The sequence below is a fragment of the Anabas testudineus genome, chromosome 17 (assembly GCF_900324465.2).
Source record: "Anabas testudineus chromosome 17, fAnaTes1.2, whole genome shotgun sequence".
Classification (NCBI taxonomy): domain Eukaryota; kingdom Metazoa; phylum Chordata; class Actinopteri; order Anabantiformes; family Anabantidae; genus Anabas; species Anabas testudineus.
Window position 1 is genome coordinate 15,040,758 of NC_046626.1, and position 16,149 is coordinate 15,056,906.

General features: G+C 37.8%; 1 protein-coding gene across 3 annotated transcripts in view; it reads right to left on the reverse strand.

Moving 5' to 3' along the window:
• Positions 1-3,105: 3,105 nt before the first annotated feature.
• Positions 3,106-16,149, reverse strand: part of pde1cb (phosphodiesterase 1C, calmodulin-dependent b) — a 47,427-nt gene continuing 34,383 nt past the window's right edge. Inside the window, exons 9-17 of one of the 3 annotated variants that reach the window (XM_026373964.1) lie at positions 15,577-15,705; positions 14,972-15,073; positions 12,942-13,062; positions 11,725-11,806; positions 11,003-11,123; positions 9,151-9,326; positions 7,547-7,780; positions 6,764-6,826; positions 3,106-6,529 (exon numbers count right to left, since the gene is read on the reverse strand). In XM_026373964.1, coding sequence (XP_026229749.1) covers positions 6,510-6,529; positions 6,764-6,826; positions 7,547-7,780; positions 9,151-9,326; positions 11,003-11,123; positions 11,725-11,806; positions 12,942-13,062; positions 14,972-15,073; positions 15,577-15,705 — 1,048 coding nt within the window. In that variant the 3' untranslated portion in view covers positions 3,106-6,509. Of the gene's footprint in view, positions 6,530-6,763; positions 6,827-7,546; positions 7,781-9,150; positions 9,327-11,002; positions 11,124-11,724; positions 11,807-12,941; positions 13,063-14,953; positions 15,074-15,576; positions 15,706-16,149 lie in introns of all 3 variants that reach the window. The other 2 variants (XM_026373963.1, XM_026373962.1) reach the window with 2 other exon arrangements.

The window sequence follows — 16,149 nt, forward strand, 5'->3', positions numbered from 1 at the left end:
TCTGCGCACTTTCCAGTAGATAGACGGGGTTTCGTTTTTATTAAACAGCTTGATATGTAATGTCTACTTTACACGCTGTGTGATGTGACCATGTGTAGTTAAGTGGTGAGAACATGCGGTTTGTTCTGCCTAGGTCAGAGAATTGATTCCCAAAACATTAGCTAAACTGCAACAGTGATGCAAGAGCACCAGATTTATTTAAATCTATGGTTCAATGCTGAAAAATTAGTCAATTATTAATCAGTTGATCCACCGATAAACAGAAATGAATCAACATTTTATATTCTCAAGTAATATACTTATTCTATAAATAATGTTTGGTCTCAGCACCACTTTCTGTGAATCTACATGGCTATATGTTAGGAAGATCATAACCAGACGTTGTTTTCCACATTTGCATGCATATATTGTACATAACTAATGTGCAGTTGAGGACATCCTTCCCACAGGTGTGGCTGTTTTCCTTTTGATGAAGCAAACTGATTAGTAGGCCCAGGTAACAGAGCAGCAGTTCCCGCCAGTGGCCGTGTGATTAAATCACACGGAGTGAGTCTCTGAGAGCCGGGTAATGAGGGGACAGGCTGGTGGATGCCTTCACACCCTCCTCCTCCTACTCTTCCTCATCAAGTAGTACTGGAACTCAGCCTGCGCTCAGGACAGGAGGTGGGGTGGAGCACAAACACCAACACACACTCACATGCATGGACAAACTGCATTTGCACTTGTGACTTCAGTAATATCAATGTTTGTGTTTCTTGTGCTCAAAATGCATTTGCTAGACACATGAAGCAGGACATTGAGTTTATGTATCAGTAAATTTGTCTTTTCATGGCAATTTGACAGAACAACCATCATAAGACCAAACTTGTACTTTTTTGTTAATCCAACAACCCCTCACTTGACTTAACACAGCAAAAGAAACTAATTTGCACAGTTAACTTCTTAGCATAGACTATTTAACAGATTAATGACCAACAATCAAAGCTGTGTAAATCAACAGTTAGAGCTAAAACAAAGAAAAACACACATCTTACTTTGCAGCTGCACAAAAATTCTTGATTGAGCTAAAAATAAGTATTAAAAGCTCTTTAAAATACTGTTGATGGCTTTTGGTTACAGGCAGTCCCCATTCTCATGCCTGGCAATGGTCTTTTATGGCGAGGGACCTAATACAAGATTTCTGTTCTAGTGCAAACACAGTGGCCATGGGCACCAAGGAACAGCTGCCGTATAATTGAATTAACATTCGCCTTCTGCTCCGGCACTCAGCACTGTGCTGAGAACTCATACACATCCCTCCACAAGCTCCATCAACCTGATCATGAATATGCATGCTACTTGTGATAAATATGTGTTCTGTGTATAATGTTTGTGCAGTTGCCTATACGGTGGATAAAGAGCTATGCACAGACTATCTTAGGAGAGAGATGTGGTATACACCAAGTCCATTGATCAGTTTTAGTGCCACAGGCCCAGAGGCTGAGAGTAGCGGTGTTGGTGAAGCTGCAATGTAACTGGAAGACAAACAGAGACATCTAGTGGATTATTCACTGTGTCCATGTTGCAGTTAATTAGCCATACATCCTGCAGGCTTTGGCTTTCACTAAATGTAGACCGTCCTGTGCTAATTGAAGTCACAGACAATCCAATGCTGTTGCACGTCACTTACGTGTAGTGTGAAGATTGTTAAATTTGGTCATTGATGCATTACTGAATGGACTTACCAAGCCAACTACTGTAAAGACATTAAAACAACAATAAACAGACACTAAAAGACAGAGTGATTATTAAAAAAATACAAAGATGCTCAACAGAAAACTCCAAAAAACAACACAATATGACCTCAAAGAGATACAAGGTGTCTGCAAAGACACGCGAAAGGATGACGGAAACACACGAAACTACAACAGACAGACAAATTACAACAAATGAAGATATGGAGTGGGGCAGCAGGCAGGTGCAGGCAAAGAACTTAACATGGACAACTGATGAAGAGCAAGCCAACAAGCAGCAAATAGCAGGCAACAGGCGAGGTGGCAAGAACAAAAGTCCACAGCATGAACAGCATGAAACATGGCAATCTGGCATAGAGGTGGAATTGGCACGTTGTAGTACTGAGTGAACTGACAGAGAAACTGGGAACAGGTGTGTGAGTGGGCAGGGTAGGTCAGGTGATTTGGACTGGAGTGAAAATACAGGGGCAGCTGTGGGCCAGGTTGTAAATAACAGGTCTGGAAAGTTCCATAAGAATAGCCAATATTATTTGGACCAGGACAACACTGTGACAATGAAATGACCCAAAATGGCAGCAAAGAGATGCAAAACTACGTAATACAGGCACAACAAGACACAAATATACTACAAAACCATGAGAGTATTGTTTCTTTCAGTCAGAGGGTCTAACTGCTAATATAGTGTTTGTGTAATCACTGGTGACTGTTGCACATAACTCCTATTTGTTTTATATTCACCCAGGTGTTTTACAGTTCTCTTGTTGTACTTTCAAACATAGCTAAATGACTCTTTTTTCTTAACAGTAAGAGTGAGATGAATAAATAACAGCAGGGGGTTTTATGTTATTATTGTTATTACTATAATACTAACACTGCACCCAATAGTTTGAAAATAATAATGTTTTTAGATTAATCACAAAAACTGAATCATTTAACTAATTTAATCAAGCAAAAATGCAAACTGCAACAAAAGTTAATGAAATATTTTGGAAAAATCTGAGGCAGCATAGTGAAGTAGAGGTTAGCACTGTTGTCTCACAGCATTGATGTTGTTATTTAGTATATTCCGGCTTTTATAGACTAAAAAATCAATACTGTACATGATCTTTGTTGTTGTCTTCCAATTCCCAAACTGCAATTCACTTTCCTCTTTCTGTCAGACCACCCCCACCTGTGCAGGTAATCCCTTACAAATGTGTTGACTCATTATCTGGTTATTTATAAAATGACTATTCTACCTTTTTCACTGATTCAGTAGTGCTCCCCATGAGAGTACATTGATAGTTGTGTGTCAAATTGGTGGAGTGGTCCTTCAACACAATATAATTAACTGTGGTGTTGTACAAATGAAGACAGGCAGACATGATCTGAGCCCTTTGAGTCCAGATTTATTGATACAACTGTGCAGTCACAGAGCATGGTGGCACACACGGCCGCCTGGCCGGCATGGGATAGTAACGCACACGCATGCACATACATGCATACACATACACACACACACACACACACACACGCACACACACACACATACACCCATACACTCTACTCAGGGATGTAGTGGAGAGTAAATCTAAAGCTAGCAAATGTGTCCACCTCATTGTTTTTTTAATGGTTTCATCAACCCTATAGGCTAAAATAACATTAACCTATGCATAAATTGAATGTCATTATATGTTTACTTTAACTGTTTTATATACCGCAGGTAAACATAACATGTAAGAATTGGATCTTTAAAATGGGAACATGCTTATCTGCCTTTTTTTTTTTTTTTATACATTTTGTTGGTGAAAATAGTTTCTCCATATTTATACAGACCACTGCATCACTGTTTGTTTCACTTTCTCTCTCTGTCGCTTGTCTGCCACACACACACACACACACACACACACACACACACACACACACACACACACACACACACACATCACACCCATCAGAAGAGCAGGTCACAGTGAGGAGATCAGAAATGCACATTAAGTGTTTTTCAGCAGTTTCACACACACACACACACATGCGCAAACACGCACACAAACACGCACACACACACGCACACACATGCTTTATAGTCTAACCTCAGACACTAGAACAGGTTTGAGATCGGTCATTACAGAGTGATTCAGACTAAACAAGGAAACAAAGCATGAAACGAACAACAAATAATGTGTTCAACAGCAACCGTTACAAAACACCATGTTGAGAAGTCTTTACATGTCATAGATACAGCTATGTTTCTGATTATGGTCGGTACAAATAGCTGTTAAATATTCTTACAGTAAACTATCACAGTAGTAAGTGAAGATAGAGCAAACTACAAGACTGTACATGTGTTGGTCGGTTGGTACAGAAAATATATTCTGCAAGTCAGGTAGGATATTCTGTGGACGCAATACGTTTTGCTTTTGTTCTATTTATAAATCTAATTTGATTTAATTGTTAAATTTACAGTTACGTATAGTTTGAGCCACTTGAAATTTTCTGACTTCAAAGCTGGTGGAAGAAAACGTATTGAACAGACGCATAGAGGAGAGACAAAATGGACAATTGGTCCTCTGAGTCAAACAAGAGGGAGTGAACAGTACAGGTAAACAAATAAGAACATACATTATACGGCACAAAAACAGCTAGAAAATAGATTTTTTTAAATGAAAAAGAGCAAAATATACCATAAAATATACCCTGACAAATACTATACTGTAGTTCTGCAACATCAAACCGCTGACTTTACACATTTCCAACAGTGTCTAAAATATAAGTCTTTAGTGTGTAATATTGAAGGAAGATTTAAACAGGCTTGCTTGATTCTACGTGTCAGCAGAAATTCACAAAATGTGTTTTCCTACAGGTGAAAAGTATGAAATGTAAAGTACATATATAGGCACACATTCAGTCAGCTGGCTTGACGAACCACTGGCTGCATTTTTAGGTAGAAAGTAGTGTGATTACATAATGTGATAAACTACCTTAATTTCCAGCATGGTACTAATGTTCCTGTAATATAAAAATGGGGGATGTGTATTAAAGCAAAGATGCTTAAAAAAAAATCTAATTTATATTATACCTATATACCCTTTTTGGAACCTCATATATACAATACAATACATATTAGACTATGTAGCAGCGCACACATGTCCAGTATACTTAAAATAGACCTAAAACATACCAAGAACCTGATCTTGGCACAAATTATTTTATAATTTCTATACCAAAAGAATAAGGAAAAACAAAGTAAAAGTGCACAGTTTTAGGGAAAACATATATATCATTATGCAAATACTGCCAAAATGCTTATTTTCTTTTTTCCCAGTTATACATATTAAGTGTACAGTAAAAGCTGAACCAGCATTGCATGGGTTCAATATGTTACATATGCACAGTAAGCAATATTTGCATCTTCTATACACAACATTACAAGCCTTAAAAACCTGGCAAACAACCAAGAAGCAGATACAGTTTGGACTCGAAGCCTTGGATGCATCACAGAAGGTGTACGGGCACGCTGTAAACACACTGGTTAAACATTACACCAACAACCTAGAAGGTGAAGCTGCTGTAACATAAATGTAAAAAAAAAACAAACAAACAAAAAAAAAACATTTAATCTTACGACAGTGTTGTTGTTTGCTACAGCTTAAATACACATAAAAGGCATCAAGAAGAAGTCTTTTGACGAAGAAATGACATATTGTGAGGATATTAGACACATATGGAGCATGGTTCATGTAGGACGTAACAAACAACAAAACAAAAAGGTTTCAACATATATATATATATATATTACAAAACCTTAAATGCATTTGTCTGTATGTGATATGTTCGAAATGCAAACGTTTGCATTTTTCACTATAACATCTTACATTATATCTAAAAAATATGTGTTGGTGGGTTGTGGGTTGTAGAATCACCCCCTCAGATCCACACGCATACAAACTTTCACTACATACAGTGAGGTGGACAAACGCACACAAAAACAAAAGCCCGGCTTCAAGGAACACAAACGATTTAGCACTGCAAAAAGTCTGAGGAAAGCATTAAAAAGTAAACATTTTAACATGTACGATTGGTGAAAGAAACTGTTTTTTTTTGTTGTTGTTGACTCCCAACTCCCAACAGGAGCTCGAAAAGCACAGGTTTCCTACAGAGAGTGGGTTTGCTTAAAGAGTACTTGCTAGTAAAATAGCAGTGGGAATTGAAGCTGTACATACTGTGTAGCAGTTATAAAAGTCCCATGTAATGTTTACTTATTCTACATTTCCCACAAAACCTTCTGTATTCATTTGCATGGACCACAAATTACTGAAAAATCTAAAGTTCCTAAATCAACTTCTAATCAGACTTTGTAGTGCCAAACTCTAACAAATGTGAACTTGCAGAGAAAAATAAAACAGTGGTAAACAGAAGGACTTGTGCGATAGATACGTGTGTGTGGCTGACTAAAGCAAAAAAATTGGCAAACAAACAAGAAAAGCAACATTTTCACTGTCAGTGTTTAAAAAGGCTCCTCTTCATCCCCTCCTCATCTTAAGGTCATTAAATCTTCTGTAGTGTCTTCGTCAATAAGCAGGACGGGAGGATAATGCACATGGGTAGAGCCACAAGCTCTGCATATAAGAGCGTGAGAATATAAATAATGGGAAAAGTAAAAATGCAGAAGACTAAAAGGAAGTGAAGGTGTCAGTTTCTCAGTGTCCTGTAGAGGGCGACACATTCCAACTAACAGCAGTAAGTTCTCCTTTTGGGTTTAAAAGCACAGTGGGGCTGTGATTCTCCACAGCTTGCTTATTCCATTGCTCCCTCTGCTTTGGGGAAACAAAAATGTTATTATATTTACGAAATACACACATAAACAAGCTGTTCACATTGGTATAATTTCTTTCAAGGACCATGTATTATAATTTCTGTTTAGGTAAATACAAGTGTTTCTAGTCCACATGAAGGGGAAAACTAAGTGGCAGTAACCCATGCACTCTGTACAGTTGTGATGTTCATGAACGTGCAGGACTCAAACTGTCCGTCTGCCTGAATAAACTCACCATCGACTCCTTTGTTCTTGTTTTCTTCACCCTCGGGAGATTCGGCCCCTTCAGACAACTCTCCTAAAAGCCAGAGTAGTTGTGTTTTATTGACTCATATACATTTGTGGTAGCAAACATGCACTCTGTCCAATGGGAAATGCTGAAATCATCTTTCTCTTTTTTAAAATGTCATTTAGTTTTTATGACCTTACTAACCCATAGAACTCAAGTTATTATAGGTTTCAGTCTTCAAGTCAAAGTTTCCAACAAAACTACAGAAATTCAGCTACATTTTTGGGGAAATGTTGGTACAATGCTATGTGATACTGGAAATGAACAGGATATTATTATGCAAACCAGTGGTTAAACTAGATGCTACTGCATTAAATTATGTTGACGTTTTGATTGAATGTTCTTAATTCTGCAATGATTTAAAATATAAACTGTACTTTTTATTCACGACATCAACATATTTTAAACAGATGTGCAAAGACTGAATCATTAATTTATCAACAACAAAACTGTGTTTATGTTTATATTTGGGTTTTTATTTTTAAGGCAAAAGTGTCATTTGCTGTTTGTAGTTTAACAAATAGGAAGTTTTTCTGTGTCAAATATGGGAATAAATAAATTTTGTGTCAGCAATATCCATTGATAATAGATAATTCTTCTCTAACTAAACATTTTGTAAATAAAGATATATCATACAAGGATTGCATTAAAGCACTTGTTGTGGCATGTTTATGTCATACCTGTTAGAAACAGGCCATAATATGGGATTACACAGTTAAAGGGGTGTACCATTCTGCAGTGGAGGACTCTTGTGTGTGGTGCTCCCGGCCTGCACTCCCTGCTCTGTTTCTCCTGTATTACCATCCGGTGGCCTGCTGACCTCTGCTGACTCAGGTGCCTCCCCCTCTAATTTGTTCTCCTTCGGTTCAGGCTGCTCTGATTGTGTTTGGACCTCCTGGGGCTCCATCACCTCTTGCTGCTGGGCTTGTTCCTCGGCTTCCTTTTTAGCTCTCTCCTCCGCCTCTGAGGTTACATGGAGAGTGAGGGCATGAAAGAATGTATTACTTTAAGTCAATAAAGGTTGAGAGGTTCATTCACAGTCTATTGTGTTTCAGACTTGTTATGAGGCAGATCTGTCAGTGACAGTATGTGACTGTCAGTATGTGAACCTTTTTGGAATTTCATGATTTTCTGCATTAATTTGTCATCAAATGTGATCTGAACTTCATCTAAGTCAAGATTATTTACAAATACAATGTGCCTAGAATAATAAAAGATTAAAAAAAATCAGATCTATCATGTCTATTCACAACAACCATAAAACCATCACAGTGCGAAAGTAGTAGAAAAAGTATGTAAGTATATAAGTAGTATATAAGACAATTACTTTGGAGGTGTGGACTACATCTACTTTGACTGACAAAAAAAAAAAAAAACTTTTTGAGTTTGCTCCACACAAAAACAATATATTTATATTAGCCATGCCTAGCCAAAGATTTGAAGGCATCATTGGAACTGGCTAACATCTGTGTTCATGTGTCTAATGTGGGTAGGACATTAAACTGGCAGGGTGTCTATGGCAGGACACCACAAAGGAAGCCTCTGCTTACTAAAAAGAACATTGCTTCACCTTTTTATGACAAATTAATGCAGAAAATAACAACATTCCAAAAGGTTCACATACTTTTTCTTGCCACAGTATATATATATCATAAGATCATTGTGTCAAACCTTTTTGGCAACTGCTCATAGTTCACAATTGAAATCTGTATGTTAACAGACAGCTAATGACATAAAAACATCCAACATTATATGAAGCAACATTGTCATTCATTCATTTGGAGTTACACTGTTGTCATTGCAGTTAACGTAAGTGTTACTTTTATCTCTATTTTTGGTCTCCACCAACACAAAAATGTTATTTAAGAAATTTTGCTCTGAATGCTGCTAAATGCTCCACTATCTTCATCATTACCACTGCATAACCACTACTATCTCCATATAATCCATTAATATACTGTATGTTATAAATTACTGGATAGTGTAGTGGTAAGATCGCCACTACACTAAGCTCTTATTAAAAAGTAGTATCAAACTAATTGATGAAACATTAAACAAAAAATAAATAAAAACAGTTTCTACTGATCAACACTAGTGATATTTCACTTTATAAATCCGACAAAGTTCACTGTGTATCCCACAAAATCCCACACTAATACAGGGCTGTCAAAATCCCCGGCTGAGTAAGCTAAGAGCATTGCAGCCAATTTTCTGCATTTTGGTGGATCTCATGATCTGTGTGGACACATCAGTTTTTCCACGGCTTTGCGGTTTCCTGAGTCCCCAAATCACCGCCACTTTATCAGTTGAAAGGTTTTATAGATGTACTGTACCTTTAGCCGCCTGCGCTTTCCACCTCTCTCTGTTCTGATAAACCTCTTCATTCCACAACGCCTTGAAGTTCTTCATGTCGACTGTCAGCAAGGAGCTTTGGACAGATGAGCTGCTGTCGGAGCCCATGCTCTTCGCATTTTGCCTCTTGGCTTCATCTGAGCTAATACTGTTCAGACTGGACAGAACAAAATAAGTAAGTAAGTTAAGAGTTAAACAAGTATAAGAGTCCACACAGAGACAATGTAAACATGTTTATGTCTAGCAGGTATATATATAATATATATATATATATATAATCATCATCATGTAATTATCATGTACACATTCTTAGTTTAACCTGTTAATGTTGATAATACTGTATAACATAGACTGATGCATGCATCATTAGTGTTGCAGGTATCTGCCAACAAACCAAAGTATTGGGCACATTATATTTTTCATATGGTGATGGTGCTACATAAACAGTAGTATTGACTACTAACTTTCAACACAGACATAAAATGTATAGCTTACTCTCTGAAGAGAGATTTTTCTACTATCAAAAAAAAAAAAAACCATTGTTAGTTGTCTGCACTGTGTATTAATTCCAATTCTACATATTTGAAGAAATATTTTTAGAAACTGTTCTGGAGGCGTCTTTCCAAAGTTAAAAAAAAATATGTTATCTCAGACTGGGCTAGATATCTTGTGTTTATAATACCTAAACAGATAATCCATGCTAGAGGCTATGAGTACCAGGAATGCCTGTATTTCATGACAAGTCAAACAACAGTTTAAGAAGTGTGAAACAAGTCTGGACCAAAATGGTAGACCAACAACTGCCATCACACCTTTTGAATAAAAAAATACGCTTTGCAATTCAGAAATACAGGCGTATAAAAAGAGGCCGACAGAGTTAGCAGACATGCTTACAGGTGATTGAAAGCTTCTCTAAATGCTGTGAAGAAATGGTCCAAGGAAAGTCATAAGCACCCAGGTGTGTACAAAGAGGGGGAGACTGCACAAGTGGCAACACTATCTGAGATTTCCACTCGGTTAGCTTCGACTGGAGGCAAACTGTGTGATGCTAATGACTGCTGTTGAGGAGAATGAGGTTGATATTGATGTGCAGGTGCAATGGAAGATGCAGAGCCAGACTCCCCAGGTACTGTTTTATATTAAGATCATTTTACAAGACACAACGTTGAAGCAAATGATGGGAACAAAGTTTTAAAATGATGTTTTTCTGGGTGGTTTAAATATTAGTGACACAGGAGCTACAGGAATGTATTTTCTTATTCGGCTTGCACATACCTGATTCAGTATGTGGCGAGAAAAGTAATGAGCCAATTAATTAAGCCTGTGGAGACAAAAATCACTTCCTCTGTATCTCAACAGGCTATTGTACTGTATCTGCCAGTCTAGCACTGAGGCCCAGCCTTGACCAGAGATGGTGAGGTGAACTTGACTAGCGTCTCTAAAATGTCAATTTCAAGGTGTGTGGCTGTGTCTGATGGAGGGTGGAGACATTTCCACATGCAGAAATGGATTACTAATGGGAGACTCATCTGCTGTTCTCAATACCTCAATTTGATATGGTCTTATAGCAGAGGAGCTGTTAAGGCTTAATCAGGATTATTGGGCATGTAGTTACTCAGAAAGGTGTGAGAGAGTAGAAAACTGTAAATTTTCTATTCCTTTTGGAATTTCATTCTTTTTTTTTATTTTAAGCACATTACATTTAATACTCTTGACTTAGATGAAGATCAGATCACATTTTATTATAAATTAATGCAAAAAAACACTGCAACAAGCCAAGTTTACCACAGCCAAATGTTTTTCCAATAAAAAGATCTAAGTGCTGCATCCCACCTTGAACGTCGAAACCCGGCAAAACCTGAATGTGAGGCCTCGTCGATGAGGGGCGTTACAATACGTTCCATCATGTCTGTCAGCACAGTGAAGGTGGGCACCACAATAAAGTCTATGAACCCTGGTGACAAGATATCAACGTGTCAATAAATAAGAAACTACACATGTATATGTTGTCAGTCAAATCAAGGACTAACGTTAGTTTTTGTCCTTCATTTAACTGATGTTCACATGAATACAGTTTAACCTTGGGATTGTCTCCCATCTCAAAATGTTATTTTGTCCATATCAACTTTTCAAGGTTTCATTTTGGCTCGGTAGGACTCACTACTGAGGGCTAAAACTGTCCGGCCTCTTCTTCTCCAGGGTTTTCAGGTACATGAATAGAACAGTTTTAATGTATTTATCTTTTTTTAAATATGATTGTAGACTTGACTATTGATTAAAAATAAATTAGCAAATGTAAGAGTGTTGGTGCAAGTCAAGTCCAGGAAACTGGATTATTGGCCTTAGTAAAACTAATTACTCACTTAATTATACAACATCTTTATAACACCATTATTCAAATAGCATAAATCTATGTCCTGAGGTGCTTTATGAATATTTTACAAAAGAAAATGACACTTTAGTCAAATAAAGTGACACTGGACCAGAACTTGTATACCAAGAAAGACAGTCATTAATCAGGCGCTGTACAGAGTAGTGAGGGTGGAACTACTCACCAATCTGGGACTGTGCTACCATTGTGGACTTTCGATCACAAAGAGGAGAGAACGGCAGCCCAAGCTCTGCTTCTTTGTCCCCCTGTAAATATGAAAAAAAAAGGATGTCAAATCACTGGCAGAATTTGTTTCTAGAAAAATGTTTCCCACCTTACAAGCATACACACACTTGTAGCACATGTGCACACCACCACCAACACCACTACACTTCTGTCAACAGGCTTTGGATTTGTTTGGCCCTCGCTTAAGTGCTTCTGGGTTTTATTTTCTCTTTTGATTTGTCACAAACAAATGAGATGTGGAGTCAGGAGGCAATGTTCTTTGGAGAAGCTTTTTAATGGTAATTCATATCACGAGAGACAAAGGCCTTGTGAAGGCAGCTGCAATAACAATAGCACTGATAATGAGAACAATGTGGATTAATAATGGAAGAGATGAAAGCAATGTGGCACCAGTTAAACGTCTGATCTTATTGTTGACATTAATAAATACGCAATTTACTATGTATGGATTGTTTTATCAAAGGGGCAATGTTCTACAATTTAATCTTCCTTGGTGCTTGTCATATTATCATTTTTAAAAATGACAATGTGAAGAGTGTTAACAATTACATTTACAAGTATGATTGAGTGATGATGATGCAAAATGCTTTGGGGGGTAGATTTGTGAGAATAATCATTTACTAGTATCATTGTTGTTTTATTTTTGGAGTTAGACTGCCGCTGTGTGAAAGTGCTAAACTGTGTGACTTACATGAGATGGAACTGGAAGAATAAATTGCTTTTGTTGAAATCCAAGGAGGAAACAATGCAATCCTAAACACCAAAGGCACTTGGTGGCTGCTGGTTTGCCAAATGTAAACACAGAAACAAGCAGGTGTAGCCTACAACTAACTAACATCTTACTGTTTATATCCCTCAAGTCCAATTTATAGAAAAAGTATAGTTTTATTATATTCTAAATAAATATATGACAAAGAAAAATGAAAATAATAATGAAAAAACACTGATAACACCATGTTTTTCTGAAGTTTATGTCTAAACCTTGTATTATACAATAAACATATGTACCGTAGTCTACGTCTGGCATGGGTATGTGCTCAGCTGTAAAGCATGCTATGTTCTCGCTATATGCACTTTAATCTCACGTCCCCAAACCAGTAACGCATACACCAAACCAGCCAACCTCTCTTTGACCTTTCAGGTGTAGCCACTCACCTGTCTGAAGAACTCCTCTAACAGAGAGGTGGTCCAACGATGATGGAGGTCCCAGCTTTTGGCCGGGTGGCTGATGTCTGCTGTATGCAGCAGCAGGGACAGGGCTTTGGGTTTGTCAATGCTAAAAAAAGAAAACAGATAGTTATCAAAGTTATCAAAAATGTCTGTCAGCGATTAATTTGTTCTGTTGTTGTTCTAAATGCTTCCATGTACTGAGCTTTTATGTTATTTCTTTGGTCTGGTTGTTTATACTGATGTGAACCATACCTAGCTCTGTAGCAGCTAGTTTTTGATTCGCTAGTCTATGCCTAAAATTCAATAATGGAGAAACTGATATTTTAGACTAATCAGCAACAAGGTTTAAAAAAAATTTCAATGAGGGGAAAGAAGAAAGAAGAGAGAAAGAAATTTTTAATAAAGACTATGTGGCACAGCTGCAAAAGTGACTACAGAGGCTTGTCCATGAAGTAACTCTGTCTGCTTCAAGAGTGTGTAATCTATTTTTGTATGTCATTTGTTGCTGGGCTCATGTACCTGTAGATTACAGAGTGAAGTAATATAGCCACGGGCCATAAACTTTATCTAACCTTAACCCAGTAATAATAATTTTGTGGCTGATCTGTATATCCCGTGTATACATCCATTAACATGTGCATACACACAAATATTAGAGTCCGTTTTCTACACTGGAACACTGTAAAGATGCATCATCTCATGCCATCAGATATCACCTCACGACCATATCAAAATGTCATGTTTAATGGACTGATGCAGGAACGGGCACCCGTTACACAAATGAAAACACACGCACACATACACACAGCACAAGGTTAAACAGAGGTGAGAAAGACTTGCCCGAATTCCCTCCTATTCCATTTGTGGCAGATTGGATCTTGAAGTGCACTCTAAGCAGGCCTGGAGCAGACTGGTTTGAATTGCTTCACATTAGAGTCTATTCAGCATTAAAGCTTCCTGCAGACTGCAATCTCTCATTTATGTGTTCATGTACGTGTGTGTGTGTTTGTGTGTGTGTGTGTGGGTAGCACGGTGATTACTTCAGATTATGTCTAAGGTATATTCAAAGGTATAGATGTTGCTAATTCCCTCATTTCTGAGCACTTTTACAATCATGACCATCATCTAAACAATGTGAAAATCTATGCATTCCCAACATCTGTTTCTGTCTCACCCAGGCCAAAAGTCAAAGAATTTCTCTATTTATTTATTTACCAACTTATTTCCCCATCTCAGAAGTGACCCCAGTGAAGCACACTTGAAACTTTTCAATTCAAGTACACTTGAAGCCTGAATGAAAAATGTTATTTGCAAAAAAAAAAAAAAGGTTTAATCATAAAAATGACTTTAGAAGCTTAAAGAGCTCTTTTGGTGTGCAACCCCTGAGTTCACTCAGATTAACCAGCCTTCTTTGAGATTTGTCAATACTCAGTTTCTGTCTGTAATGGGCGAGGACATATATACTGTATGGATGCTGTTTCAGGACATCTCATCTTATATGCATACTAAATACCACAAGCGGTAGCAACAGAAACGCTAATAAAGGCAATATAACATCGACATGGCCATCTTAGCTGTGGCAGAACTGCAGTATTCCCAAAAAACAGCCAGCAACATCTATGGCACCGGCTATTTTTCACTGTAGTTTGCAAATAAATCTCATGTGCCTGTACAATAACTCTGCTGCAGACCTTCAGCACAGAAACACAAACTAACCTGTGTTTGTGCCTGAGAGAGAGAGTTTCCTGTGTACCAGCACTTTTTAATGCATGACATTTGGTACTTTTGGCAACAAATTATTTATTTTTCATGCCAAGTAAACAACATCCAAGCAACAGAATTTCAGACATCCCTTTTTGTTTGACTTTCGATACAGAAAATGAATTTGTTACATTCCTCTGTGAGCACCGTGTTCAGAGAAGGGTTAATTGTGTTGTGGTTAGTAAACAGCAGTTGATGGCAGAGTTAATGAAGATGTAAATTACTGTGGGACATACACAAAGGAGGCCACTGACCCCTCGGGCTGTTGTAAAAAGTTCTTCATGGCCTTAACCTGCTGGAAGTGACAGGACATATCAGTAGCCAGCACCATCTCCACCACCAGAGCCCGAAGCTCTCTGGATGAAAACAAAAGGAAGCAAAGAAAGAAGAGGAAAACATGAGCCATGTTCTGTCCAGCATAATGATCTGTCAAACTCACAGGTAATAAAAGCTGACTTATTTTGGAAGTCGCTAAAGTGAATGAAGGCAGCCAACACAGATTTTGAGAGCTATTTATAAAATTTGCTTTGACAGGTCCCATCTTATTCTGCAGTAAATAGCATTGTAGCTGTCTTCTTCAATGTATTATCACATGAAACAGTCACACATAGTTCAAAGTTAAAGGTAATCCAACCTATCTTATTTTGATTCAAGCGAGCCCAGTTGTTGATCTTGAATAACAGGAGAAGTTCACATGTATACATTGAACACATCATCTATGCACCAACCTGCTTGGTTACTATCTATCTGTTTTCTATTACAATAAATGAGAGTATTATTTCCCTGTGCTGTCACTTTTCTCTTCCATCTATCCGCCTCTCTTTCTCTTATCGTCTGTCTAACTATCTGTATCTCTGACCTCCAGTCATCCTTGGAGAGGTTATAGAGGATGTTCATCTCATCGTCCTCCTGCAGTAAGCGGTAGGCTGCGCTGACGTGGTGACTCTCCAACACAGAGCGGTCGTTATAGAGGATAGCTGTGTCTGACCTGTCAGTCAAAGAGAAAGCAAAGTAGACTCATCTGTTTATGTTGGAAAAACAACTTATAGAGCAAAAATTGATTTGGGTCTTTAATAGATTCAATGTAACTTATTTATACATGTGATCAGGATTTGAGATGCCTGGCCATGTCTCTAATCTTTTGCTCTTTGAGTTTTATCTTTGCACTGTGGCTGGTGCAGGCTGGCAACTTTCAAGCTGCACTTCAAGTGTGTAAGAATTAGTAAACCAAAACCAGATCAGGATTATAGCTGGTTGAGAAGCTGACTTTTTTGGTTGGTTTTCTTTTTGGCAGCATGGAGTTTTTAGTGCATCTGGACTCTCGACACGCCCCAGTGTTATTACTGCACTGCAGGCAATCTCAGTGTGAATGTAAAACCCTCTTGCTGTAAATGAAAGCATTGATCGGGTGAGTCAATGCCATGCATTTTTG